We start from the raw sequence: 25422 nt of genomic DNA on the forward strand, positions 1-25422 counted from the left end.
GATGAGTGCAAGGCAGAGAGTTTGAGATCAAAACCTTAACATGACTGGCATTGATGTAATCCTCCCCCTCCTCTTGTAGCACCACCCTGGTGATGTCATCTGTAGGGAACAGTGTGAAAGAGCAAAGAATGAGGAAATGAGGATTTAAGGATTATTTGAAAATGCCTCCTCAAACTAGTTTTAAAGAGCATTACGCCTCACTTCACAATCAAAAGCTTGTACAGAAAATAATAAAATTATATGCTCGACTTTAGCCCTAATCTACTCATGTGGTAGCTTTGTTAAACAATCCTATCATTTTCATCTAGTAACAAATCTCTAGTAAAATAGAATCTTTGCATTGGGGTCAAAAATTTTACCAGGGCTTGGGGCATAAATGCAATTTAAAATATAAGAACAAAAACATGTCCCAGTCAATTTATCTGTTTTTTATGTAACATTTAATATATTTCATAACAGACCACGATAGGTCTGTCTAGTTATGGGTTTAGACACTGTGATCATTTAAATAAATAGATTCAAATTAAGTATTTGGATAATGTGACACAGTATATTAAAAAGATTTGCACTCATAAATGTAAAAAAAAAAAATACCCTGAAAATGATTTCAGGGGGTAAATATTTCCTCTTTATATATATATATATATATATTTCGTTTTTTTGTTTTATTATATTATACTATATTAGTTAGGTTTGATCAAATATGTAAACACACTATCAAATGCAGCTGAACAACAAAAATATAAACCATTTCTGATTGTAGTGATATGTTTGCCGGAATTATTTTACTATGTGATACAGGTTCTTGTTTGGGTGTAAAAGTATTGCAACTTACACGGTAATACATCTTTGTATCGATTCTTGTCCATATTCTCAGACAGCTTTGCGCAAGACATTAACATTCCATCTTTCTTCCTATACAACTTCTGTGAGTAATAAAACACATTCAAACACATGCATGCATGGAAAACAATTATCTGCAGTGCATTCACATGCCAGCTGAGACATGCTGCAAAACACTCCACCTCTCACATGCCAAACCTCAAATTGCAGAAGCAGTGTGCCAGTGACCAATCCCCTCTCTAGACGGGCCATGGACTCTTCCAGTGTCTCTCCAGACGGGTGACTGGACAGCGGGGATAGTTCACCTGGAAGGGTGAGACCACCAACTAACAGTAGTGTGTGTTCAGCTCGCAAAGAGACACCTGTTAACAAACAGCACACGACCATAGTATGAGGTGAGCTGTTCAAAAACAACAGCAACAACAACAACCATTTCTGGAAGGACTATAAAAAAACTGAATGCTATATACAGTAGCCCCAAAGAGTATTTGGACACTTAAGCCAAGCTTAATGTATTAGTATTGTTGCATTATATAACAAAATATCAAACCAAGAGCATTTATTATAAAGAAATATAACACAAACAAGTAAAATACTCAGTTTCAAGTAAACATTTCACAAAAAGAAATTAGATTTGAATATACATATTGTTCAAAATCAATATTTATTTATTTTTTCAAACTTTGAGGATAATGCGCATAGTTAATGTGATGATCTAAACCAGTGGTTACTCTGCCAAGACACCTATTTAAACTTGAGGGGACCAACGCCCTACTTTCACTAAATATGACCTTGGGATCAGTTGGTCATAAGTAAAAAAAAAATTGAAATAACTTCTTAAGACAAGTGAAGTTAGTTCTGAGAAAAGATCTAGCATTATTTTCTTGTAAATGCCACTTGGTTTTGATATTTTGTCTCTTATACATTCAGACATTTTTAGTGTCTATGGTGAGTGTCCTGATCACAAACCAGTGTTGCCCTTAAAACGACTTTTCATTGGATAATTGGAGGAGAACGCAGCAGGCTGATCAGGCACACCTCACTACTCCGCAACATTTGTTATTCTTTCATTGTGTAAATAAAGGCCCCTTTGGAGTGACATTGACATGCAATCTTTGCCTGTGCCTCATTGCATCCTGCCACATGTCACTTAAAAGAATAGTCCATGTTCAATACAAGTTAAAGTTCCTATAAGCGATTTCAGCCGTTCTACCTTCTATGAGACTGAGCTGATTAAGCCATGCCCCCTCTTTCCAAAACACCGCACCGATACCATTGAAACTGACACAAAGCATCTTCTCACGGCTGTCAAACACAACAGCAGCAAAATTGCGCTTATAACTTAATTTGTTTTGAAAATGTGTTACATTTACAACAGCAAACGAAACCATATACATGATCAGATATAGTGAATCAACTGAAAACTCTAAATCAGAATATGGCATTAAGCCTCAATAACTCACTGCAACAACACTATGAGACTGCGCAAAAAGCATCAGAGACCATGGACAAGCTGTAACAGAGACTGGTAGTGAGATATCTCCATGACACTTATTTCAGTCTTTCAGGGAGTAGGAAAACCGTTTTCATATCTTTCCATGCAAAAAAAATGCTCGCAGAACTGTGGAGCTTATAATTTTATAAAAGCACTAGCATGAATTATTCTGTAAAAACTCCTGTATTATTTGAGCTGCAAAGTTGTTTTAAAATTTATAATTTTTTCAGTCATTTTAGGATTTGTTGACATTACATCATGGCGAAGTTGTAAAATTGGCTATAACTTTACACAGAAAAGGTTAGCAAGCCACGGTCTTGTTGGTATACTTTTGAAATAGTGAGTATTTTAACATTTACAGATTGGCCCCTTTAATTTCCATTTTAAGTGCCTCAGTGTAACCCAGATTTTTCCTATTTGTTTTTAAAGAAAAGGAGGGGCAGATCAAAATAATTGTGGCAATATGATGCTGCCGATTGTGCTTCACTTGTATTGAACCTGAATAGGGCTGCAACTAACGATTTTGATTATCAATTAATCTAATGATTATTAGAACGATTAATCATTAGCTCTATACCGATTATTCAGCTTGTGTCCTGACTTAAAAGGTTGTATTAAACGTGCTTACTAACCATAAAGAGGACAAAATACCTCTAAATGACCTTCACTGAATTAAAGGGAATAAGTTTAATTCAGTAAAGAAATTCACTGCAAAAATAACTTTATCAAGTGTTTTTGTCTTGTTTTCCATTTAAAATGGTCTAAAAATGTTTAACAAGATAAATTTACTTGAGAAGCAAGATAAGATAATTATAATTTTTTTAAGAGGATGTCTCTTAAATATAAGTATTTTGTATATATATATATATATATATATATATATATATATATATATATATTATTTTTACTTTGTTATACTTCTGTGTGTGCAGTAAAGACAAAATATACTTGTACTCAAGATTTATTCTCTATTATTATAAAATATTTGTGTTTTAATATTATATTCAATATTCTCCGATAACAATTTTTCTTCTGAAGTATAGTTCCTAAAGAAAATGTACATTGTTTTAAAATGTGCTTCAGATGGTTTCATTGGAAAACAAGCCAAAAAAAATCAAACTTATTTTGTTGCAGTGTATAATGGGGCAAAGACTACCCTCTCTCACCTTTCTGTTCACTTCAATCCATCTTTAACTCCCAAAAAACAAACTTTCTCTCTTATTAATAAAGCTGCTTGATGGCAATTTTCTTCACGATAAGAAATGCACAATGACATGTATTATGATTCAATAAGTCGCGAGACATTGCGTTATAATCTAGCTTTAGCAAGTGCGCACTCGAGGGATGAGCGTTCATCAGCCAGGTGCAGTTTCAATCTCTCCCACATTCGCGCAACTCATAGAAGATGTGCTGACCGCACAGAGAAATGCCAGTTTTGGAGTTTGTAATTAATTACATGACCTGATTCTGTATTATTTGAACTAGAATAAAGCTATAACGCATTAAAACTGCATTTAAGATGTAACACCAAGGTGTTTCCTTTAAAGAGCTCTGGCTCCGCCTATTCCACAATGAGAGTGCTTCTGTATTTACATATAAATTAACTTACTTAATATAAACATGCATGCATATTTACTCCAACTATATCTTACCCTTGCGGCGCACAAGCAAGGCTAGTTCCTTGCTGTGTGACTCTCGGCTGGCTTTGATGAACATGACCACCTGCTGATGTGTGTGCTCTGAAATGTCACGTCCATTTATCAACAACACCTGATCTCCCTCCATCAGAGGAGGCACACAGCGACCAGCCTGTAATACACACGTAATGTCTGTACAAACATAAAAACAAGTGCCCATTCATATAAAAACCAGTCTGGCCTTTCAGCTTACCGGAGATGCAGGGCTAACATGAGAGATGGCCAGGGACATCTTCTGATCCACACCTCCCTAAAGATTAACCAACCATGACCTTGTTATGCTACATTATATCAAAATAATATATGGCTGCATGCAATGTGAATATTTGATTATAAATACACAAGTTATATTATATAAACTCACTTTAACATTGAAGCCGAACTTCCCATCTTGGTCTGGGCTGATTCTCACAAGCAGAAGATCTCCATCAACTGTCACACTCTGAGGTGAGCACACATTTGTTTCACTATTAGTTAATTACATCTCATTGACATTTGACCCTTAACCCAATCCATAAACCAAAGTCTCAGTAAAACATTATTTGGCTGATTTATAAGCTTTTTATTATGTATTTATAATTAATTTATTATATATTTATTAAGTGTCCTCACTTGTAATTTTTTTAAATCACATTTCACTATATTAATTGAGTCATTAAAAAAAAAAAAAAAACATGTCCCTAAATGTTATAGCCAAACCTGTACACAAACAAACACATCCGTTGAGGTAAGCAGGACAGGAAATTAACCAGGGCCTCCTTTCCCAAAAGCATCATAAGCCTAAGTAGATCGTAGAATCCATCTTGCGATTCCTCATAGTTATGTGGCCATTTCCTAAAAGGATTGCAGCTTAAGTAGAACTTGAAAATGCTTGTAAATTAACAAGTGCTCTGGAGAACTTGTACAGAGCTAAGAAAACCATAAGGACATCGATTTATGCAGACACATGCAGGACAAATTTAAATGCCTATAGCTACACTTTATGCTCATTAAATATCGGTGTATATATAAGTTTTATTTTATTTATTTATTTTTTACCGAAAAGGCTAATAATGATAGAGAGGGGTTCCCCTGTCACAGGGGGACATGGGACCCTAGTAAAATATAGCCAGAGCAAACTGGCAAACATTTGAGATGTGTCCTGAGCAGGAGTCAGAGCGCTTGGAATTTCAACAAGAAATTAGAGATTCATCAATGAACATGTTGATATAATTCCTGATCTATCCATTCAAAATGAAAGAAGCAATCGATTTGAATTTAGTTTGAATGACTTGTGTAGATCAGATGCTCTCAATCTACTTGGGTCTCTGAAATCCAAACAAAAATATATTTTCTATCAAGTAAGACAGTATTGCTTAGAGAAATTTAGAGGTAAAAAGCCAGAGCCTTTTCATGTATTTGTTTTTGGAGGTGCAGGAACAGGAAAGTAACATTTAATCAGAGCTTTTCATTATGAAGTGACCAGATTATAATCCCAAATTGCAACTGCACCAGACAAAGTTTCTGTTCTATTGACAGCACCTACTGGAATTGCTGCTTTCAACGTGGGTGCCAAGACCATCAATAGTACATTTTCAATCGGGACAGATGCAAAATTGCCTTGCACACCTTTTAGGAGAAGAAAAAAATTTCTATGTTAAACCACAGCCTACTAGCCTATGTCCATGATAGGCTTAGGCAAATAAAGCAGACAGATGACTACTCTTCATTTGGTAAATATAATGTAATTGTTGTGGGAGTGCTCCATAGGATTTGTGGAACAGCACATTAGCACTGTCAGAATTAACAATCATTGTTAGACAAAAAGACTCTGCTTTTGCAGAAATATTGATTAGATTGCGTACACGTAGCAAGAGTTCCCCATTATCACTTAATGACTTGAATACGCTCAAAAGTAGGGAAACTGGGCAAACCTCTTCCGCTTTAAACATTTTCCCAACAAATATGCAAGTGGAAGAGCATAAAAAAACAGATCACATCCATATGATCAGACCCCAATACCAAATATAAATCGCAATTTTGATCTATCTATATTGTAGCAAGCAGGGCATGCCGAGCAGCGTCGGGGCAGAGCGAGGCCGGAGAAATAAGTGGTAAACCTGTTTGTGCATCGGTCTCATGTTCCATGGAGGAGCGGCAGGGGTATTTAAGGAGAGTAGGGAGAGACAGATGCACAAAGCTGTGTGTGACTGTGCCACAGTGACTGCTGAAAAGCAAGGCTGTTGAGTGTTGTTGAATGTGTTTTTTATTGTGCAGAACAGCACATTTATGTTTTGATGTACACTGAAATGTGTTGCATTAAAGTGTTATGTGGATTGTTCACCCAGCTCCCGCTTGTCAAACCGGCATCCTGACAGTACCCCCCCCCTTCAGGGGCGTCCACAGACGCTCCCTGGGTAGAAAGGGGCCGCTGCTGGTGGAAGTCCTCGATCAGAGAGCGGTCCAGAATATCCCGGGACGGCACTCAACATCTCTCCTCCGGGCCGTATCCCTCCCAGTCCACAAGGTACTGGTATCACCTACCACGCCTCCTGGAGTCCAGCAATCTCCTGACGGTATACACAGGGACCCCATCAACCAGATGGGGGGGTGGGGGGGATTGGACAGACACAGTAGGGTTAAGGGGGGAAGAAAATACTGGTTTTACACGAGAGACATGGAAGACAGGGTGCACACGACTGAGAGCAGGTGGGAGTCTGAGCCGCACCGCCGCTGGACTCAAGACCTTAGAGATGCGGTAGGGCCCTATGAACCTGGGTGCTAACTTGCGTGCCGGCACCTTAAGAGGTAGGTCCTTAGTGGACAGCCATACCCTCTGCCCACAGACATACTTGGGTGCCGGAGTCCGCCGGCGGTCAGCTGCCACCTTGGCACGTCTCCCTGCCCGAAGCAGGACCTCTCTGGCTCTTCTCCAGGTTCTTTTACAACGCTGGACAAAGGCCTGGGCAGAGGGGACAGCGGCTTCAGATTCCTGAGAAGAAAACAGAGGGGGCTGATAACCAAGAGAGCACTGAAAAGGGGACATACCAGTAGATGCCACAGGAAGTGTGTTGTGTGCATATTCTGCCCAGGTGAGCTGCTGGCTCCAGGAGGCGGGATTATGCGATGCCAGACAGCGGAGCATGTGCTCTAAATCCTGGTTGGCCCGCTCAGACTGCCCGTTGGTCTGCGGATGGAATCCTGAAGTCAGGCTGGCAGTAGCCCCAATAAGACGACAGAATTCCCTCCAAAAGTGGGAAACGAACTGGGGCCCCCTGTCAGACACCACGTCCTGTCGGAAGACCATGAATCCTGAAGACGTGATCGACGACCACCAGTGCCGTCTCCTTAGCAGTGGGTAGTTTGGGAAGGGGAATAAAGTGCACCGCCTTGGAAAAACGGTCAACCACCATCAAAATCGCGGTGCAGCCCCTTGAGGGAAGAAGGCCAGTAACAAAATCAAGGAAAATGTGAGACCAGGGGCAGGAGGGAACGGGCAAGGATTGCAGCAGGCCAGCGGGGGGCTTGTTAGAAGACTTATTCTGGGCGCAAACCAAGCAGGCTGCCACAAACTGTCTGGCGTCTTGGTCCACGTTGGGCCACCAGAAGCGTTGACGAGCAGAAGCCAGAGTTCTCCGCACTCCTGGATGACAGACCAGCCTCAATGTGTGGCTCCACTTCAACACAACTGCACGCAATGGCTCAGGGACAAACAACAGGCCATCCGGGCAACCCATCGGAACAGCCACCCCTCGTAGGGCCTCCCTGACCTGTCCCTCGACCCCCCAGGACACGGCAGCCACCACAACATCTTCAGGCACTATAGTGTCGGGAAACGACTTACCCCTAGGGCAGTCAAAAAGACGGGACAGGGCATCAGGCTTAACGTTCTTCGATCCTGGCCGATATGAGAGGGTGAAACTGAACCGGCCGAAGAAGACTGCCCATCTGGCCTGCCGAGGGTTCAACCTCCTGGCCGAACGGATATACTCCAGGTTCTTATGATCGGTCCAGACCAAGAAGGGCTCCGCTGTGCCCTCCAGCCAGTGACGCCACTCACCCAGGGCCAGCCTCACCACGAGCAGCTCCCGGTTACCGACATCATAGTTCTGTTCAGCCGGGCTCAGGCGGTGCGAGAAGAATGCACAGGGGTGTACTTTTCCATCACGAGGGGACCGCTGGGAGAGAACTGCTCCAACCCCAACCTCGGAAGCATCTACCTCCACAATAAATTGCAGATCAGGTTCAGGAACAGACAGGATAGGTGCAGAGGTGAAACATTTCTTAAGTCTCTGGAAGGCCTCCTGAGCCTGATCTGACCACCTGAAAGGAACACGTGTGGAGGTTAGAGCTGTCAAAGGTGCCGCGGTTTGACTGAAGCTGCGGATAAACCGCCTATAGAAGTTAGCAAAACCCAGGAATCGCTGCAACGCCTTGCGGGAGTCAGGGACTGGCCATTCGGAGACAGCCCTTACCTTCGCCGGATCTACCTTGATCCCCTCCGCTGAGATTATTTGCCCCAAGAACGGAACGGAGTCAGCGTGGAACATACATTTCTCTGCCTTGACGTACAACTGGTTCTCCAGAAGACGCTGCAGCACCTGGCGTACATGCTGAATGTGTACCTGTAATGAAGGGGAAAAAATTAAGATATCATCAAGGTACACAAAGACAAATCTATTGATCATGTCTCTCAACACATCATTGACCAGGGCTTGGAAAACGGCCGGGGCATTGGTGAGCCCAAAGGGCATCACCCTATATGCAAAGTGCCCAGTGGGGGTGTTGAATGCCGTCTTCCACTCATCACCCTCCCTGATCCGAACCAGGTGGTAGGCATTGCGGAGATCCAACTTAGTGAAGACCTGGGCTCCCTGCAACAGCTCGTGAGCAGTAGACATCAATGGCAGAGGGTACCGATTCTTTATGGTGATGTCATTCAGCCCATGATAATCGATGCAGGGACGGAGTGAACCATCCTTCTTCCCCACGAAGAAGAACCCCGCGCCTGCGGGGGAAGAGGAGGGTCGGATGAGGCCAGCCGCCAATGACTCATGGATATACTTATCCAGAGCCCCCCTCTCTGGTCCAGAGAGGGAGTATAGGTGGCCCTTGGGTGGAGAGGTGCCAGGGAGAAGGTCAATGGCACAGTCATATCTGCCACATTGTCATTAATGTTTTGTTCATCTACTTTATATTCAATCAACCAATTTTCATTTAAATTTATATATGCATAGTATGGGTTAAATGTTTTCAAATAATGCAAAGCATTTTTTACATGAACAGTGTTGACATTTATATTCATAATGCCTTTTTATATGTTCATTTGCATTTTAGCTTTACACATAATATAGACTCCCTCCATGTTAGCTTGTGGTCGTGTCAGCAATATTTGAAGGAACACAAGTAACTGGTGCATGAACACCAATTTGAGCCCCTTTTGGTAAATCTAATAGCATCATGAAAGGAATGTGTTAGGCCACTAAATGCTGTAAGGATCTCCTCTTTGGGTTGCTGTTCGCTTCCAGATCAGCAGAGGGCGTTCGCCCTGGTCCTCCTATGCAATGCTCCTCTCCACTCCTGCAGATGGCACCAACACCCCAACCCGTTTCAACCATCTGTTCATCAACCCTCATTCCCTTCACGTGTGTTTTGCCCTATATAAGTCTGTTTGTTTCTCCCCTTTGTGTTCAGTCTTGAGCCTTTGTTCCGTGTTCCTCCTGTTTCCAGATCTCTAATTTAGGCTTGTCCTTATAGTACCTTTTTGACCCTTGTGTCTCTTTTGTTTCTCAGTTTTGGCGAAGCTCGGCTCTCCCAGTTTATTTTGTACTTTTGACCCTTGTGTCTCTTTTTGTTTCTTTGTTTTATGGAAGCTCTGCTTTCCTGTTTTATTTGTACTTTTGCTTTTTCTTCAATTAAAAGATTTTGAAGAGTTAGCTCAGTGGTAAAACACCATACACTCGAGCACTACAGACCAGGGTTTGATCCCTGCCTACGGCAGCCTCGCCACAGCAAGACTGAACCATGGAAGTGAACCCAGCGGAAGAGTCTTCGGTTAACCTTGAATAGATTCTGTCAGCCCTCTCAGACCAAGACCGAGAGATGCTGTCTCTATTGTGGCAGGTCAGGCCATTTTTTTCCCAGAGTTGGCTGGAAGAGCCAGGACAAGAATAGGAACACTCCCCTGCTCGGCAACCGCTGGTTTGACTTTTCACGCCACCCATATCAACGGTAGTCAGCATCATCAGAGTGGTGCCTTTGTAGACTCTGGGGCCGCCGGGAGCTTTATGGATTTCAAGTTGGCCAGGAGCCTCTCTATTCAGCCTGTTACCCTACCAGACCTCTCAATTTTACGGCAGTGGATGGCAGTCCTCTGGGTTCCGGCCAGGTTAGTCAATGCACCCCGCCTCTCCAGCTAAGGGTGGGGCAACACCAAGAACAGCTACAATTCCTCTTGATCCACTCTCCTAAGCTTCCTTTATTTCTCGGCTTCCCATGGCTGACTACCCACAACCCTCACATTGACTGGTCCAGAGGGGTTGTTAGAACATGGGGAACCAACTGCTGTGTCTCTGATTCCGCCTTCTGCTGTGTCCCAGAACCTTCGCCAGATTTCTCCAAGCAGAGTTGTACCTCTGCTCCAGAGACCCTGTCGGCTGAAGTCTTGGCTCCTCTAAAGGTGGAGCCGGAGAAACACAAGTCTTTAACCCACCTCCCCGAGTTATCCCGAGTATCCCCGGAGTATGCAGATCTCCACGAGGTCTTCAGTAAGGACAGAGTGCCCCCTCACAGACCTTATGATTGCGCTATCGAGCTGCTTCCCAGTACCTGTCCACCTCGTGGAGGACTCTATTCCCTCTCAGGTCCTGAGAGATTAGCCATGGACAAATACCTCAAGGAGTCTTTGGACAGTGGATTCATCCACCCAGGACCAGGTAATGGCCCTCCTGGGCGCCTCTTTGTTCCTAACCGTCTCCGTTCTGAGGTTTTGCAGTGGGCTCATGCCGCCCTTCCTTCTGGACACCCGGGAACTACCAGGACCTGCAAGCTTGTCCAGAGGAAGTTCTGGTGGCCCAAACTGTAGAGCAACGTCCGGGCCTTCGTCGCTGCTTTCCCCATCTGTGCCCAGAACAAGGAACCCAGGAACCACCCTCAAGGCCTGCTGCACCCACTCCCCAACACGAGACACCCTTAGTCCCATATTTCTTTGGACTTCATCACAGGCTTACCTCAGTCCCAAGGTAATATGGTAATTCTTGTGGTGGTGGATAGATTCTCAAAGACTTGTCGCCTCTTACCTTTGCCCAAGCTCCCCACAGCAAACCAAACAGCAGAACTGCTATTAAGACATGCGTTCAGGATCCACGGGTTCCCGCAGGATATGGTTTCCGACCGAGGCCCACAGTTCTGGAAGGCGTTTGGTCTGCTCATCGGGTCTTCAATCAGCCTGTCTTCTGGCTTCCAGTCCAATGGCCAGACAGAGTCAACCAGGACATTGAAAGGACTCTAAGTTGCCTGGTCTCCAACAACCACTCCACTTGGAGTCCTCGTTTAATCTGGGCTGAGTTTGCTCATAACACCCTCTTCCATTGGCATGTCCCCCTTTGAATGTCTGTTTGGTTTCAATCATCTTTTCATCAACCCTCATTCCCTTCACCTATGTTTTGCCCTATACAAGTCTGTTTGTTTCTCCCCTTTGTGTTCAGTCTTGAGCCTTTGTTCCGTGTTCTTCCTGTTTCCAGATCTCTAGTTTAGGCTCATCCTTGTAGTACCTTTTTTTTTTTTTTTGACCCTTGTGTCTCTTTAGTTTCTCTGTTTTATGGAAGCTCGGCTTTCCTGTTTTATTTGTACTTTGCTTTTTCTTCAATTTAAAAGATAATTTATTTTTATTTTTTTGTAGATCGCATTTCTGTTTTTCTCAAATATTTTTCCATTTTACAAACAAAGACTTGATATTTAAAAAGCAACCTTTGAAAAACACAACAGACATAATCTGGCCCATACTTTATTATATAATTAAAATCCTTCAAAGCCTGACTGAAACATTTACTATTTTGTTTCACAGCAGTACACTTTTGTTTAACACCTTCCCTTACTGCAAGTCTGTATCTTGGATATGCATGGTATCCATAACATATGTAAAGAGACAATTCTCTTTAGTCTCTTGCTTTCAAGATGTGACGCAATAGTCCAATTCTTTGGCAAGGTCACCGCTTATGTAAAACACTGAAGTGGTGGCAAAAACCATGCGTAAAAAGTAAACTTTTATCGGATTGCACTGTTGAAAAATTTGTCCGAGGGTTCTCGTTGACTGCTGTGGCTTCAAGCCATCAATAGAGCTGACTGGACTGAGGATATAATTTCAACTCACAACTTTGCAGCAAAAATGTATAGTGAACATGATTACATATTTGTTATAAACTAATTTCATTATCGTACTTTAATTGCTGAGAATATGTGTGATGGTTTTGTGTCATATATTCGTTTAATCATCAATTTGTTAAATCTAACGCAACAGTCAGTGGGATTTCTTCCACCACTAACTTTGCATGTGCTGACAAAGACGATTGGTCTATAGCAGTGTTTCCCAACCAAGAGGTCGCATTGGTGCGACTGCAAAGTTGACTGACTCTCTGATTGTACTCTGTTGTTTTTTGTCCATATGAGAAATATCAAACGGCAAACGTTCAAAATATGAAACAGCTTTACCCGGATCAGATCAGCGCAGAGACATGCATTTACACGTGGACCGGTCTCAAGAACTCAGCCAATGCAGATCATCATAAACAGAGCTGCGAGAAGCATTGGCTGGGTAGCGAATTCATCATTGATTATTTGTTTAAAACCCTCTATGAAAGTGTTTTTCTTACGAAAAATGACATAATTTGTTTTATGGTTACTGCTAATCATGGTTTAACTTGTACTTTTGGTTACTATGATCTTATTGCAAATGCCACAGTAAAAACTATGGATACAATGGAACTTTTCTTCTGTGTAAAATCTTGATTGTAGAAAAAGGCTTTGTTGGTCTTCATATGACTGTATTTTAATCATCAAGATCCTGATAAAACAAAGGAAACCATGAAAGAAAGCACATTTTCTTTCAGTTGGACCAGTGCAACAACCATTTGTAGAATTTAACACCGGTGCTACCACTTTTAAATGTTAATCTGGAGCTTGGAAATAAATAGATACTGTGATAACTTGTAAATATCAGACATACTCCGTGGCAACCACAACAATAAACTCACTCGAAATGTTAGGGGATGCTATGGAGTCCACTGGTCACACCCAAGACAAATGATAAAATAATTCTAAAATCTTGCCAAACTTCGACGGGTGTGCCAAGTTTCAAGAGTTTTGAAAAAGTAAGAAGCATTTACGAACTAGAGGGTGCTGTGGAACCTTTGCTGAATTGCAATATCAAATCAAAAGATGTCCTAAGACAAATATATGTGTAAATATACATTTTCAGCCATTGTAAGCCCCTCAAAACACCACAGGAAAAGTGTGAAAATCCCACACTTCCTGATGGGTGGAGTCAAAAACAACCAAGTGAACTTTGTCTAACATGATGAGAGCAGTAAATATACCAAGTCTTGTGCACATCTGAGCAACATCATCCCAACCACTGCCTGCATTTGGAGGCCCTGTAGAGCTCCTCGACCACACCCTAGCCTAAACTCTACATAACTTTTTGATTTTATGCAGGTCTGATGTGTGTGCCAATTTTCTTGAGTTTTCAAGCATGATGAATGATTTATAAACAGGTGAATGCGTTAAAAATAAAATAGAAAATTTGTGCTCGGGCCCTAATAATAATTGTTAAAAAACATTCCAAAAACAATAGGGCTTCAGCACCTCAGGTGCAGGCCTCTCGGACTGCACCTTTGGTGCTCAGGCTCTAATAATAATAACAAGAATCTTTAGAAGAACAATAGGGCTCCGCACTTTCAGTGCTTAGGCTCAAATAATAATAATCCTTAGAAGAACAATAGGGCTCTGCACTTTCAGTGCTTGGGACCTAATAATAAAACGTTTGAAAAAACATTCCAAAAATAATAGGGCTTTAAAGATCGCTTGGGCCATAAGAATAATAATAATAATGAATGCATAAAATTCTTAGTCAATATTGGATGAACAGATTAATAAATAAGCAAACAAATAAAAGTTATTTGTGGACTACTTATTAACAAAGTAGCACTTAAATCGCATCCTTGCATGTTCATGTAAAGAGCAGGTTTTGGAAACATTTGTGAAATCGCTTGTAGAAAATGCTCTTAACCGCTAAGATCAGTCATTATTAGGAAACGAGGTCCAGGATGATCAGAAAATGGAGGCTGCTGAACTAGAGGTCCAAATAAATTAAACATGTTTATCTATTCATATATTTGTTTTACAGCATGAAAAATAAGAACAAATAATAAAACCAGCAGAGGTCACAAACTTGATCTTTACCGAATATTGCTCCTCTGTCAGATCTAGTTGTGCTTGGCTCAATCCAGCCTCATTCTCAGCTGTTGGGCACACAGATCGCCTGACACAGTTTTACAATGTTTTACCTCCCAGATCTCATGATTTGAGAGATACATTTTCAGTGACTCATCAATCAATAATACATATCTGTAGTATCATTAATACTAGGTGGATGTGTCAGAATGACAAACATTGGATATTATTTCTGACAGTCCTTATGGTGGACTTGTTTTAGGTCTAGTGCTGTTTTGCATGCAGCATGCATAATTCAACAGCTTTTTAATTGATTTTCTGAAATCCAATCATATGACCATCACAGATCATTCTAGAAAAAATCTGCTCAGGGGTGAATTTTGCAAAACCTGTCAAGAACACATTTCACGTCGAGGAGAAAAAACTAAAAAAAATAATCTTATAGTATCATTAGGATGTTTTGCATTGTGGCATTAATTTACATGACAATAAAGCAAATTCCCCAATTCTCATTACTGTAATTTGTCCAGATATTTCACTTTTAAGTTTGTTTGTTATTGAAATTGAAAATTCACATTAGATTCTCTTTAATGTGTTACTGGAAATTTCCCCTTTCCTGCCACAAACTTTTTAAAAGTATAAATTAACAGCAGTATAAGAAATATTTGCATGATGTATTAATATTACAATTTAAATAATATAACATTATTAATATAATTATTTTTTTTTTTGGTCACATTACAGTATTGTAGAATTGGATAGGAAGTGTGCTTTTTGTCCTTTTAAGTCTTAATTATGCTTTGAGGTTAGACTGAGATGTGAACCATTTTATACTGTCATTTTACACTCACCTTATCCCAGAGGTGCAAGTCGTCATCTTCTGCAATGATATCATCACTTTGGGACCAACTACTGCTCGTCTTCCCATCCTCCTGAGGTTTCCTTCCATGTAATGTGTAAAAAGTTACAATTAGTGTTATTACTAGGGTTGTGCACCATTCAGAATGAATAAAGGATGCCAATTCAATACCAATTCAATTTCTGAATTTGGAATACATTTGAATTAAGGTACCAAAAAGTATGTGGAATTGTAATTCTAATTTGATTTAAAGGAAGTAGAATTAAGTGGGGGCCTGGGTAGCTCAACAAGTAAAAACTCTGACAACCACAAAATCCAGGGCATGCTGAGTGACTCCAGTCAGGCTTCCTAAGCAACCAATTGGCCCAATTGCTAGGGTGGGTAGAGTCACATTGGGTTAACCTCCTCGTGGTCGCTATAATGTGGTTCTCGCTACATTCATATGACTGTATTTGAGTTTATTCTTTGATAATATGGTCCATTTGATTTTTCAGTATAAACAAATGGGATAGCTATATCCATAAATATTACACTGTAAAAAAAAAAAACACTGCAAGAATTATTTTATTAATATAGTTTTTATGGCTAATTAAAAGTAAGGCATCTCATTATAGCTTTTCTATTACAACACACATAGATTCTTTTTGCATGCATTTAGTGCATTTATTTGACTTCTAATTGGCCAACATAAAATGTTTATATGGTTTAGTTCAATTTTCAATTTACATTATTTGACCATTAGCATGGTTTTCTTTAAATTGTTGTTGTTTTTAATTGTGTTGTCACTGTAGGTAACTTGGGAAAAGCTATAATGAGTAACAATTTGATATAATTTTTTTAAGCCAGCAAGCACATCATTCTCCAAGAAATAAATGTTTATCGAAATGTACATGAGATGCTCAAAATATTGAACCGTTAAAAATAATATAAATAAAGGAAGCAATGGTCACAGGACTTAGATAAGTTAAGAGATTTATTTTTATTAATAACAATTTTTATTGATTCCACTCAACAAATTAAATAAACATAACAGAAAATTAGGAATCAAATTATATAAAATATCTGCCCCATTTCCTATCAAATAACCTTAGACCCAGTCTTTGATATGACATCTCCACAATTGCCGCTACCCATGCACCACTCTCGAAATGAGGGCACTCCAGCCAACATCCATACCCTGAGATTAACCCATCTGACGATCATAACACAGGCCAGGACCCAATTCTTTATGTATTATCCCCTATATTAATGACCACCCCATTGCCTAAAATGCAGAGTCTGGGGCAAAATTGAATTTGAGTGCCCAATACGTCACACATAAAACTCTGAACTCTCAACCAAAATTCTTGGATCTTAACACACCACCAAAAAACATGGGTTGTGTTCCCATCTGAATGGCATCGCTAGCAGGTGGGCGTGTCTTTAAGACCAAGCCTATACAATCTAGAGGGAGTCCAATAGAATCTATGTAAAATCTTAAATTGTATAAGGCACCCCTTTGCATCTCTAGAAGTAGACTTGACATTTTTTAGAATCCTAGCCCACACTCCCTCCTCCAATACCAAGTTTAAATCTTTATCTCATAATTTCTTGAGAGAAGCTGAAGTGCCATCCCCCAGACTTTGAATTAGCAGGGAGTAATACACTGATTCCTCATGATCTTTTCCAAAAGCAGTAATCACCTCTCCCAGAGTATCTGCCGCTTTAGGGGGGTGTATGCTACTCCCAAAAATAGAACAGAGCAGGTGGAACAGCTGTAAATACCTAAAGAACTGAGACCTGGGAATCCCAAAATGTTGAACCATATTTTCAAAGGATCTCAACACTCCACTCTCATATAGGTCACTGAGCGTATTAACCTCCCACACAATCTACTCTGTCTAGCAGAAAGGGAACTTATTAATACATAATTTTAGGTCCAGCGATATACTTGAGGCTACATTTAAATAAATGTCCGAATTAAACACTCTGGACACTTTTGTCCACACAGAGTTCAAATGTGAGATAAAGGGCTGTAACTTAACTTCACCGGTTAGTTTGATAGAAAGGCTTTGTAATGGCGAAATAGGGGCAAGTACTTCCTGTTCAATAAAAAACAGGAAGGGGCTCTGTGGCAGCGGGGCGTGGTCGAGCGTCCATCCAGAGAGAGAGAAAGTGGTATAGGTGCTTACTCCTGAGCTAGATTATGTCTAAAAACTGTCTCTAATTCCAGTGAGCATGGGGAGAGTGGCATATAAACCACGCCACCAGCAGAAGAGAGAGAGTCAGAGATCGAGAGTCCCGCTGAGTAGCTGAGATTTTGTGAAGCTACTGAGTTATTGTGAAGCTGTAAGCCCAGAAAAGTTGACCATTAAAAAGCTTTACCTGTGACTGGAGAAACCCGGTTCCCTGTGTCCTCCTTCCCTCCTACTGTGAAGTCCGTTGCACTGGTGCCGAAACCCGGGACAAAGTCAGAGGAAGTACGCCCCATGGAGTTCTCCCCGTTGGCAGAAATCCTCAAGCCCCTTGCTGGCCTACACCTGTCCAACCAACAATTCCTGCTTGAGCTCCAACAAGATCAAGCAGAGGAATGGCATGTGATCAGGAGCCTTCTCAGCCAGGAGAAAGCCCATCACCTTCACCCAATGGCTCCGAGATGTCTGCCAGATAGCTGCTGGCGGGGGATCACAACGTTGAGGGAGTGATCGACCAGGTGGTACTGGAGCAACTACCAACTACCGTGAGGAAGGGTGGAGTGGGTCCAGTGCCACCACCCGGAGGTTGTCTGAGAACCATATGTCGTCGTATCCGAGGGCGGAAGAGCCCTCCCACTCTAGCTCCCCTCCTCCTATGTTTTTCCCGTTCTCTTCCCCCTCTTCTCTTTCACTCTGCTCTTTCCCCAGAGCCCGAGCAGTCCCGAGTCCTGCCACCGAAGTCAGAACCCCATATGCGGGTGTTTGCACCCCCCCCCCAACATCTACAGTATCCCAGAATAAACCTGGACTGGTCTGCTGGAGTTGTGGGGATCCGGGACACTTCCGGGATCAATGCCCTGTGATGGCGCAGAGGATGGTTGTCCAGATCCCAGACACTCCGCAGGATGCACCTGATTGGGCCGGAGCATACCCAATACCAATAAGAGTCAAGGGGGTACTCACCAGGCATTGTTGGACACGGGTTGTAATCAAACCACTGTCCACCAATGCTTTGTTCAACACGAGGCTTTGGGCACAACCAAATGTGTGAGGGTGAAGTGTGTGCATGGAGATATTCACAAGTACCCCATGGTGACACTTGTGATAAAATTTCGGAGAACAAAACATAGAGTGGAGGCCACGGTTAGTTCCCACCTCACCTATTCACTGATTATGGGGACTAATTGGCCTGAATTCAGAAATGCATTAAAGGGAAAGCCTTCCTTTACTCCTCGCCTTGCGTAACACAAGATCTTTATCGGATGATCTCAGAAATTTGGCCAGAATTGATCGGGGCCTGTCTCCTGTTGCCAAGAAGGAAACCTGTTAGATCACTTGATTTCCAGATTATGATCTGCAATGTCGAGCAGATTCGTAAAGAGCCCATCCAGGAATTTCACCATATCCTGACCCTCTTCAGCCTCAGGAATTCCTACGATATGGATGTTATTCCGCCGGCTACGGTTCTCCATGTCCTCCAACTTCTCCCAGACATGCTCCAAATCCACCTTGGTCACTAGCGGGTTAGCAGATAATTCCCTCTAAGATGACTCCAGATAATCAATCCATTTCTCGACATCCCTCACTCTTGTAACCACCTCAGTGAACTTCGCCTCCATGGCAGTGATTAGCAGCCTTGCATGACGTCATGTGACTCTCCAGTTAAGGGAGTTATTTAAATACGTTATTGTTAAATATGTAAAACTAATATGAAATGTCATGGCAGGTTGACATTTTTAGTTCAGTTAATTTACTTAAAATGATGTAATTATTTCAACTTAATTATTTAAGTTCTACAAACACAACCTCTAATAGCATTAATAATCAATAATAAATATAATAAAATGCAATAATGTTTAAAATGCCACCTATATAAATTAAATTTATTTTATTTTACAATACTTAACACATTAAAATTTTATGGACAATCTGGATGAACACTTTATTTCCAGCAATGCTCTGATTTGCTCAACATATAAAACAATATATTACACCGATTCCATTTATTTTTATTTTTTTTATTAAGTTATCTGAAAATCAACAATGTGGACCATTGCTGCTGCTGTACAGAAAAAAACAAAATCTTTTGAAGGCTATGCTATGCTTTTTGCATTATTTGTATTTATTTATGGGAGGTTTTTAGAGAGAGAGAGCAAAGTTATGTCTAAGTTAAAAAATATATATTTCTAACAATTAGGGAATAAACAGGCATACTTGGTAAAAATAATGTCAAAAAATTTGTCTTGGACTAATGAAACTGTGTAGTGTGACTGTGTGGAATTTCTTTGAATTGTAATTCAGTATATTCCACTTAATATCATTCCAATATAAATTCCAATTCAACTCCCTGGTTATTACTATTTAATACCTATAATATGCATAATTGAATTTGTGCGTTTATGTACAGTATGTAGAGTGAATTTGCCTGTAAGTGTAGAACACGTCTTCACTCTCTGTCACATAGCTCATTTCACTGGTCAGGTTGTCCACAGAAGAAGGGCGTGGCTTACGAATATCATGCCGCAATCGAGGACTTCGCCTGAAGTGGAAGAAGGAAAAATGTTCAACACTTGTCAGGCTCATCTAGTAGTAAAATCAAGTTTAAGAATTTGCTTGTTTGTTAAATTAAAGCTCTCTCATTAACATACAGATTAAATACTCAACATTAGAGTGTATTTGAGCACTGTTACCAGTTAGGTGTGTTTGGTGGTGACGGGGAGGGTAGGCTCTTGGTTTCCAGGTGTTCCATTGAGTTCAACTTGACTGCATGGTTCAACATCTTCTCACCAATTAGCGTTCGGTACAGCGGGATAGATCTTTAACAAAAATATATGCAAATAAACACACACAGAGGCAGCATTGGACATTAATTATAGCAATAAAACAGGACACACTGTAATTTCTCATTATGACTTCATTGTGGCTTCATTTAAAATGTGTGTACCTGAGTTTTGAATCTGATTTAGAGGGCTTCCTATTGTAGAATGTATGATGGTCAACACAGGACTTCCAAAGGTTCTTACAGGCACGTGAGCTTGGCATGGAGAGAGAAACCACATGGTGGCCCAGCTCACCCTGGATGTTAAAACACACACACACATAAATAAACCACTTCAAATAGAAATAGAGAGTGCATTGATATTAGCAGAAAAAAACAGATAAGGATGTTGCTTTTGCAGTATTAAATATGCAGAATGTCTGGTTTTAATATGGCAATGCCTGTGATTTTGTCTTTATAGTGAATGATGAGCATGATGACAACCATGTGGTTATGCTTGTATGTCATACATGTTTCCGGCGTAGGTGGATGAAGAACCTTTTCCATCTGAATGATACTTTGATGATGTTAATCCTAAAATAAATACATTCATTTAGAAACATGCTCCTCTTCACAAATTATGCATGCCAGAGTCAAATCAATGGTAAAAGTTTACAGGGGCTGTTAATTATAATAATTACTGTTATTACACATTTCTGCAGTGTTTGTACCATATCAATGGCAGTGTGTGTTTGTTTCCATTGTAGTGATAATAACAGTGACACTGTAGTGACATTTTGCATAGCAAGTACGCATTTTGACATCAAAGTACGCTGGTACGATCTGTCACTTTAAACTATGCAAAAAGCTGGTGACAACTTTTTGTTAAATTGTGCATGTGTAGTACTCAAGTCTAACAGCAGGAGGCAGCAGCATCTAGCCTGTCGAAAAGCAAAAGCAGAAGAAGAAGAGTTCGACCAATCATAGCGCTGGGTTCATACCGCCAACTATCAAGCGGAGATGATTGAGAGATGTATAATGTCAATCATTTCAAGAGATTGCAACACAAAATAGGTTTTATCCTTTTTGTTCTTCCTCCATCTAGCTGGTTCCTCTAGTGAGGACGGTACTTTTAACTCCTTTGCAAAGGTAAATGGGCTGGGGTGGATGAGGAAATTTGAAATTGTGAAGTGAGTTAAATTAACGCAGACCTGCCAAACTAGGCATTAAAACCCAAGTTTCTGTAAATACTTTAAAATGAAAACATATATTACAATATAAAAAATTCATTATTTCCATTTTTATTAAATAATTGAATTAAATTATGGTTATCAGTTTGTATAAGCACACATATCATACAATGAAATATTACTCATGAAAATATGGTTGTAAGCAGGTGTACAGATACTTTTTTTCTTCTCAAGAATATATGATTGTATTGTTTTCTTCATAGCCGATTTATATGTTGAATAACTTGATGATATGGTGGTGAGTAGGGAAATGGCCGTGTGCAAAGCAAAGTGGTGCAAAAGCATGTGAACTTAGTGTTACACTATTCTGGTACTCAAAATATTTTCCCTTGGTTGGCAGGTCTGAAAATAGCTCAGATCCAGTCCGAAAAACAGAGCCAAAGCACTGTAATGTGTGTCATTATGACAGCCATAAACATCAAATTTACAAATATTAACAATCTGCATTTCAAAGCACAAGATTCAAGCACAAATCAAACACATTGCCTAGAAAGGAGATGATTTTTCAAAACTTACCAAGGGAAGAAACTGGAACAAATGAAATTGCAAAACAAGGCCACACCCCCTGATGTAATCCCCACCCAGAGGGCGGGGTTGCTCACATCCTATTGATAGGGATTGATGAAAATTAATTAAATTACGAATTAAATATTAAATAAACTTAACCCTCAATTAAACAACATTACAAATATTTTGTTTGGATTAGGAGTACGCTAAACTGCAGGAATTTTCAATCCATGTGTGTGACAGAGATTTACCTGAGCATTGTGTAGCTCCACTCCATATAGGTCTAATGTTCTTGCTGTATTCAAGTAACACAACACAGCTTCACTCTGGGAAAGACCTCTGAAACATATTCAGACATGCAGATTAAAAAACTATGCACATGTATGCGTGTATGAGTGTGTGTGCATGCTTACTTGTGTTGCGGATGCAGTGACTCCACTTTAAGAAGGAACTCCTTGTCTTGATCAGGGAGAAAATAGGCAGGACTAAGGTATCCAGGGGGAGTTTCAAGGACAAAGTCTCCAAAATCAGCTGTCAAAAAATGCTGTGTTTGAGAAACAGTGGCTATGTTTGGAATGGCATGTTAGCTTTCTACATAAAATTTTTATTTTTTTTAATAGTATGTGCAACAAGATTCAAAAAGTAGTATACTACTTTATTGCCATTTGAACTCTTTATGTTTGTCACATAACCTCATAACATTGCCTGATTAATTGAGGGAGTGCATCCAGTTAAAATCTTGGAAATAAAAAGGGTTCTTTTGCATTATTAATCCAGGTTTGTGTCAAAATGTCTTAAAATTTGGCAGTCTCATCAAATAATTAGTCAATAAAGAGATGTTAAAAACCATGACTGATATTACTTCCAGTTGATTCGTCATACAAGAAATGGAAGGTCAAGTCAAGCTCACTAGAATAGTGGTGTCATACAATATTCTCAGCTGTATTCTGCTCATTTCATCCATTTGTCCTATGCATACAGAAAATGTGCATACTGAGTACAGTATATACATACTACTGTATATAAAGCAACAATAGTAATAGTACGGTAGTATGTTATTCTGAACATATTAGCCAATATTTGTACAGTGGCAAGAAAAATATTTGAAAAAACTGTTTTTTTATGTAAAATTCTATCCAATATGTGCAACGTCCATGCCTACGTAACGTGGCCATACACATGAAAATGTCAAGGAATGCAGACAGGACCCAAATGCAGATGTAAAAAAACAGGGAATTTATTAAAACTAAAGCAAAACAAGCACTAACATAAAACATAAAACACAACAGAAAGGCTGGGAAACCAGGGAGGGAACTTAAGGAAAGGGGCGGGGTGGGGGGAGGCCTCAGGGTGGAGGCAAGGTCTGGTGGCCTGGGAGGAGGCCTCAGGGTAGAGGCGGGGTCTGGTGGTCAGGGCAGCGGCCACTGGACAGGGGTCAGAGCACTGGACAGCAGCCGCTAAACAGGGGCAGAGGACTGGGCAGCCACTGGGGGCAGAGGACAGGGCGGCTGCTATACAGGGCGCAATGAACTGGATGGCGCCCGCTGGACTAGGGCAGTGAACTGGATAGCGGCCGCTGGACAGGGTTCAGGAGGGAGCAGCGGACGTGAGGGCAGAGACGTGGAAGGTTCAGGCACTGGCCATGATGGAACGGCCTCCGTGGCAGTGAACACTGGCAGAGACAGGTATTGTACTTGTACCATGAGTTCGGCTGAAAGTGAAACCAGGAGTGTAAGTGAGATTCGTGAGGGATCAAATGTCCGTTTGAAGCGCAAGACTGTTCTGCTCTGACAGGGTGAGAGAAAATTTATGTTTACAGAAGTTTAATTAGAGTGCCATATTTATCGACTATATAATGCTGAATATTATGTATAATAATGCTATGGTGGAATATAATCCTATGATTTGATTTGAGTTCATCAGTAAATTATTATTATTTAACTGTATAAGCATACACTTCCTTTAAATAACCTATGTATTTTTTTTAAAATATATTTAGATGTAATCAGAGACAATACTATTTTTTGTTTAATTTAAAATATGTTAAATGTTTGTTATCAGTGACAGTGTGTAAACAGCATATGTATCTAACATAATTCTGTATTTTACGTAAGCAGTTTGGTGTCACCCTGTTCTGGGCGGATTTAGTCCTATTACATCTCTGGTCAATCATTTACCACTTTTAAGAACAGTACTTTTATCTAAAATTTTAAGGAAACAAACTGTATGCATATGACTATAAAGTATGCTAATCGATCTAAAACTTTCGATCTTAACTTTTCTTGATTCAGGCTTAGTTTAAAGAAACGTGAAACGTACCTAACCGAACTGTGAGTTCAGTATCGTGAACCGAACCGAATCACTAGATGAGTGAACTGTTACACCCGTAATATGAACCCTTTGGAATTAGCTGGTTTTCTGCATTAATTGGTCATAAAATGTGATCTCATCTTCATCAAAGTCACAACTATAGAAGTCTGCTAAAGCTAACATCACAATTTTTTTTTTATAATATTTCATGTCTTTACTGAACGCATCCCATAAAATATTCACAGTGCTTTGGACAAAGTATGTTTGCCAGTAATCACCTCAACCAAGCATATCTGGTACTGTTGATTAGACCTGCACAATGTTCAAAAGGAATTTTGGACCATTCTTACAGAACTGCTTCAGATCAGCCATATTCTTAGGATGTCTAGAGTGAATGGCTCTCTTGAGGTCATCTCTATTGGGTTATGGTCTGGGCTCTGACTTGGCCACTCAAAAGATGGATATTTTTTTTGGAGACATTCTGTAATGGATTTTCTTTGGTGTTTAAGGTCACTGTCCTGCTGCATCTCCCAACTTCTACTAAGCTTCAGCTGGTGCACAGCCAGCCTGACATTATCCTGTAGGATATCTTGATAAACATGGGAATTCATTTTTCCCTCGGTGATAGCAAGTGGTCCAGGTCCCAAAGCAGCCCCAAATGATAATGCTCCCTCCACCGTACTTAACAGTGACAGTGTTTCGCAACCTTTTTTCTGCCAAAGCACACTTTTTATGACTAACATATTCTACAGCGCACCTCTATCCCACATAGGCTAACCATCGTCAATATTTTTCCTTTTCAAGAACTTGTCCATGTTTTCTGTCCATCTTAGCAGCGTGTTTACTTGTTATGTTTGAAATTCTGCTATGCAAAAAATAAATAAATAAATAAAACAAGTCACATACAGTGCTTGCGTTAGACTTTCTCATCGTCCGTCATTTTGACAGACAGGGTCGTAAAAATTCTGTTATAATCTATTTGTTACGATCCCTTGTTGTCTGCCCCGTGTTTCTCTTGTCACCTGTCATGAACTCCAATTCCTATGATTCCCGGCCCTCATCACTGCCAGCCCTGTGTCATTGTTCTCACCTGATTGTCGT

General features: G+C 40.5%; 1 protein-coding gene across 2 annotated transcripts in view; it reads right to left on the reverse strand.

Moving 5' to 3' along the window:
* Positions 1-25422, reverse strand: part of LOC127655639 (tyrosine-protein phosphatase non-receptor type 3-like) — a 51209-nt gene that overhangs the window by 8729 nt on the left and 17058 nt on the right. For both annotated transcript variants that reach the window (XM_052143549.1, XM_052143550.1), the window contains 14 exons: positions 22425-22542; positions 22263-22350; positions 22021-22109; positions 20785-20848; positions 20441-20571; positions 20187-20312; positions 19922-20035; positions 15315-15405; positions 4400-4477; positions 4229-4285; positions 3991-4147; positions 1042-1205; positions 836-926; positions 35-99 (listed from right to left, as the gene is read on the reverse strand). In XM_052143549.1, the coding sequence (XP_051999509.1) occupies positions 35-99; positions 836-926; positions 1042-1205; positions 3991-4147; positions 4229-4285; positions 4400-4477; positions 15315-15405; positions 19922-20035; positions 20187-20312; positions 20441-20571; positions 20785-20848; positions 22021-22109; positions 22263-22350; positions 22425-22542 (1433 nt within the window). The remainder of the gene's footprint in view (positions 1-34; positions 100-835; positions 927-1041; positions 1206-3990; positions 4148-4228; positions 4286-4399; positions 4478-15314; positions 15406-19921; positions 20036-20186; positions 20313-20440; positions 20572-20784; positions 20849-22020; positions 22110-22262; positions 22351-22424; positions 22543-25422) is intronic.

The sequence above is a fragment of the Xyrauchen texanus genome, chromosome 15 (genome assembly GCF_025860055.1).
Source record: "Xyrauchen texanus isolate HMW12.3.18 chromosome 15, RBS_HiC_50CHRs, whole genome shotgun sequence".
NCBI classification, from domain to species: Eukaryota; Metazoa; Chordata; class Actinopteri; order Cypriniformes; family Catostomidae; genus Xyrauchen; species Xyrauchen texanus.